At 45.2% G+C, this 4,638-nt stretch overlaps 1 protein-coding gene across 1 annotated transcript; it reads left to right on the top strand.

The window, feature by feature from the left end:
* The first annotated feature begins 289 nt into the window (after positions 1 to 289).
* On the top strand, positions 290 to 4,345 carry LOC124692197 (zinc finger CCCH domain-containing protein 15-like). Its single transcript, XM_047225522.1, has 2 exons — positions 290 to 1,184; positions 4,005 to 4,345. Exons 1-2 carry the CDS (start codon positions 315 to 317, stop codon positions 4,119 to 4,121), a joined length of 987 nt encoding a protein of 328 aa, XP_047081478.1. The 5' UTR covers positions 290 to 314; the 3' UTR covers positions 4,122 to 4,345.
* The last annotated feature ends 293 nt before the right edge of the window (positions 4,346 to 4,638 follow it).

Here is a 4,638-nt window from a genome sequence, read left to right as displayed (position 1 = left end):
TTAATTTGATTTTTTTTCAATTTTACAAATGTTCAGATTTTTAAAAAATATTCTTTTAAAAAAGAAAACAAACAACAGAAAAAAAAGAAACAAAAAAGAAAAACCGCCTTACCTGATGTTGGGCTGCGGCCCAGTTAGTAAAATCCGGACGCGCGGGGTGTGCGGCGACAGCTTCCGCGCCGACCAGCTCGGCATACAGCAGCTCCCGCTCAGCACCGCCTCTTAAAAAAAAAGTTATTCGTACCTGATACCCGCTTCGGGCTGGACGGGCCTGTTTCTTCTCCAATCCATAGCCCCGAACCCTACCCACCCCGATGTCCGACGCCGGCGGCGAGCTCGGGGCCGGCGCCTCCGCGCCGGTGTGCAACTTCATCCGGAAGCCACCGAGGAATATCCGGAAGCGTCCAGCGGCGTCCGCCGGCTCCGACGACGAAGACGGCGGCGGCGGCGACGACGATTCCGGCGCCATCGCGGCGGCGCGCTCGAAAAAGCCGCCCTCCACCACCAGCAAGCTCTTCTTCTCCTCCGCCGACAGCTCCTCCGAGCCGCGCCGGTTCCAGTTCGAGTCGTCCAGGACGATCCAGTCCTCCACCGACAACCGCGCCACCGCCACGCTCGAGACGGAGACGGCCTACGACCGCGACGCGCGCGCCATCCGCGAGCGCCAGCTCAAGCAGGCCGAGGAGTCCCTCAAGAAGAACCCCTCCGCCTCCGCCCCCTCCTCCTCCGGGGACCTCTACAAGGGGATCAGCGGCTACACGGACCACAAGGCCGGGTTCCGGCGCGAGCACACCGTGTCCGGGGAGAAGGCCGGCGGCGCGCACGGCCCGCTGCGGGCGTCCGCGCACATTCGCCTCTCCACGCGCTTCGACTACCAGCCCGACATCTGCAAGGACTACAAGGAGACGGGCTACTGCGGCTACGGCGACTCCTGCAAGTTCATGCACGACAGGGGCGACTACAAGTCCGGCTGGCAGCTCGAGAGGGAGTACGACGAGGCCGAGAAAGCCCGCAAGCGCCGCATTGCCATGCGCGAGATGGGTGGGAGCGATGGCGAGGCCGAGGAGGATGACAGCGACGACGAGGAGGCACTGCCCTTTGCCTGCTTCATATGCAGGGAGCCGTTTGTTGATCCCGTCGTCACAAAATGCAAGCATTATTTCTGCGAGCACTGTGCATTGAAGGTAAACCCGCAATTTGATCTGCTTTTCATTGATAATTATGCTATGCAATCGATGATAAAATGTCATGCTGAAAATCTAGTTCACTTGCTTTGCTTTCATATAATTTGTATCATCATCTAACATGGAACCATGATTGCTTGATTTGGGATAAAAGATAACTATGTATAAAAGGGATCAGAACTTAACATTCACCATAATACATTACATATCTCATGTATTGACTTGATCGAACTTTTATGCACTAGAAGTACCATCAGCTAAATCTGATCCTTCTTCCACATGATCTATTGAAACATTAGCACTTACACTAGATTTGTACTTCTGCAAAAAATCGCACTAGCCAAATGTTTTTTTTTGTACTAGCTGAATGTAACAAAATAGCGGTGTGGCGAAGAAACAAATCTCTTTATATCACACTAGCTGAATATGTTTCTGGACTAACTGAATGTTTTGTTTGTGCAGTCATCAGCTGTATGGCCATATAACATGTACCTATGTACTCCCTCCGTTTCATATTAACTGTTGCAGATTTGTGTAGATACGCATGTATCTAGATGTGTTTTAGTGTGTAGATGCATGCAAATCTAGACAAATCTGTGACAGTTAATATGGAATGGAGGCAGTATTATCCAAGTTAATATTTGATCCCTGAGTTCTAATAGATTCTCCTTCCTATTTGTATTTGTCTGCACGCATGAATGTTTAGTTGAAATGTTAACTCGGAGGGTATCATGCATGCAAACTTGATAATTGAAACATCATTGGCTGGGTATACCTATCCTGTTGGAGTCTATAGAGCTTTAATCGACCACATTGGACTATTTTAAGGTCCCTCCTATGCGCAGTAGAAAATTGCATATATAGAGAGATCCGATGGGATACAAATCCATATACTAGCAAATCGATTTTCCTTTTGAGATGGGAAGTGCATGTCTACGGAGCTTGTATAGTTACATGACGTACATCAGGAACAAGTGAATAAATGTAATGGGCAGAGTAGAATCATGTAAATAAGGGTGAGTGGGTAGGATTGGATGAGGTTTTTCTAAGATTGTTAGGCTTGGATCTGTAGAGAATGTGAGCAAGGGGTCTAGAAACCTAGATTCTGCACAGATAAGTGAATAAATGTGAGCATGTCTACGGAGCTTGTATAGTTACATGACGTCAGGAACAAGTGAATAAATGTATTGGGCATAGTAGAATCATATAAATTAGGGTGAGTGGGTAGGGTGGATGATGTTTTTATAGGTTAGGCTTGGATCTGTAGAGAATGTGAGAAAGGGGTTTGGAATTCTAGATTCTGCACAGATAACCTGCTAGATGGGTGACAAAATCTAGTGTTGTTGAAGTGAAGATATATTTCACCCCAAGGGAAATTATGTGGAACCTGTGAAAACAGGGCAACCGTAGGTCTATCTGAACATCTCTTCCTGTTGTTCTTCTCATGGAGGCTGTTCACTTTCATGCTAGATACCTGCACTAAACCACCTCAAGCGCATGGCTGAATTGTAATCTCTGGCCTACAACGTTCCAGGCTCCAACATGGAATGGAGTAACAAAAAACCTTCAAAGTTTTCTTATGAAATTCAGTATAGCTACCCAAGACTTACTGAGTAACTGTACAAAGATGGTAATAACTTTCTGTGCCCACAGTTCTCAGCTAATTGATCTATGGCAAGCCTGACTCTGTTCTGGATGCAAGTGTAAATTTAACTACACATACTAGTGATAGTATCATCTAAGCCTTTGACATGCAGACTGCTTCTCTTGAAGCCATCAGACAAATTTAGGTACACAAACCCCAAAAAGGGTTTTTTGCTAAGCTGGCTTCCCAGGACCTAACTCTCCGCAAGTGGATCTTCTCGAAACATTTGGGGAGAAAAGCAGATACTTACATAAGTTTGTAACAGAAGTTGACCACTTGAGAAGCTTTGAACATGGTAAACTAGGAGACTTGATTGTTGTTTAGAACTAGACTAGATTATACCTACCCAAACTAGACTTTGGCCCTGGAACCCAAGACAACGGATTGTCTAAGCACCATGTCCTACTCCGCTTCTGGGTGCTTCATTGAGGTTTCGGTGGGTGCACCCCTTCCAGTTTGAACTGATTCCACCTTCCAAACTTTGAGATAAGGTCCCAGAAACTGTATACAGTGGTTGCAGTAATTCCAAACTTTAACTGTAAGTAAAAAAATGGTACTTCCTCCGATCCATATTACTTGCCGCTAAAATAGATGTATTTACAATTAAAATGTGTCTAGATACATCTGTATTACCGTCAAGTAATATGAATCGGAGGGAGCACATTATGAAAAATTTGCAGTCATTTTGGAAACAGTTGAGTTAATGATGGGTCTGTTAGCATGGCCAGACACATACGAAGTGAGTGCTCAGAATAAGCATTATTTCTCATAGCATCTTAGCGTAACGGAGCCAAGCTTTGAGTAGTCCAGAGTCAACTAAAAACATGGCAATATTGTTAAGACTGACAAATTATGTAACAGTGCAGCAGAATTGTACGGTTCACAGATTTATAGCCTGTTTGCTATTTGTTCTGCATATGTAATGGTGAATCTCCTTTGGTTAGTTAACGGAGTATATGGAGACACTCGATAATAATGGATCCAAGCTTTGAGTAGTTCACAGTCAACTAAAAACATGGCAATATTTTTAAGACTGATAATTTATTTTGCTTTATCTTGGTTTATTTTTCTCTTAATCACAATTGAAGAAGTATGCACCTTTTCTTTTATTTGTGTAGTCCGTTATAGTCTGATCACTTCAAACGAACTGACCATGTCTATCTTGTGATTTTCAGCATCACTCGAAGAACAAGAAGTGCTTCGTCTGCAATAAACCAACACTAGGCATCTTTAACGCGGCGCAGGAGATCCGCAAGAGGATGGCCCAGGAGAAGAAGCAGCAGGACGTTTGATGGCTGTTGTGAGGTGTAGCTTCTATCATGGAGTATTTGCTTTTCTTCTGTTATTATTACTGTATCATCTGAAAATGAGGGGGAAGATAGCCATGAACCAGTTTTGTTTTTGTAGCTCTGTTGTACTCTAGCTCCTATACTAGTTATCAGTAGCCACCATGTCAGCTTCTTGTTGCATTAAGGAAATGTTCCTGAATGGATGAAAAGTGTCATTCGACGTGTCATGTGCAGTTGCCGCAACTGGAAAAAGAGCGGGTAGGCTCTAGAGTAGTGCTGGGTGCAGCACATGTGGGCTTGCTCATCGGCGCCCTTTATGTTGCAGCAGCAACAAGTGTATTGCTTCTCCCCGTCCATTTTATCTCATCCTATCTGCTTTGTTTGACGATGAGATAAAGATACGACGCATCCATCGCGTTGTGAAACATTCGTCCTGAGCTGCTCAGCATGGCCGGTGATTCTATCGGCTCCCACGCGTCAGGGTTTGTACCTTTTCCACATCATCTTCAGGACGATCTGC

The sequence above is a fragment of the Lolium rigidum genome, chromosome 2, assembly GCF_022539505.1.
Source record: "Lolium rigidum isolate FL_2022 chromosome 2, APGP_CSIRO_Lrig_0.1, whole genome shotgun sequence".
In the NCBI taxonomy this organism is placed as follows: Eukaryota; Viridiplantae; Streptophyta; class Magnoliopsida; order Poales; family Poaceae; genus Lolium; species Lolium rigidum.
Note: the sequence above shows the minus strand (reverse complement) of the source record. Positions and strands in the feature narration are given on the sequence as shown.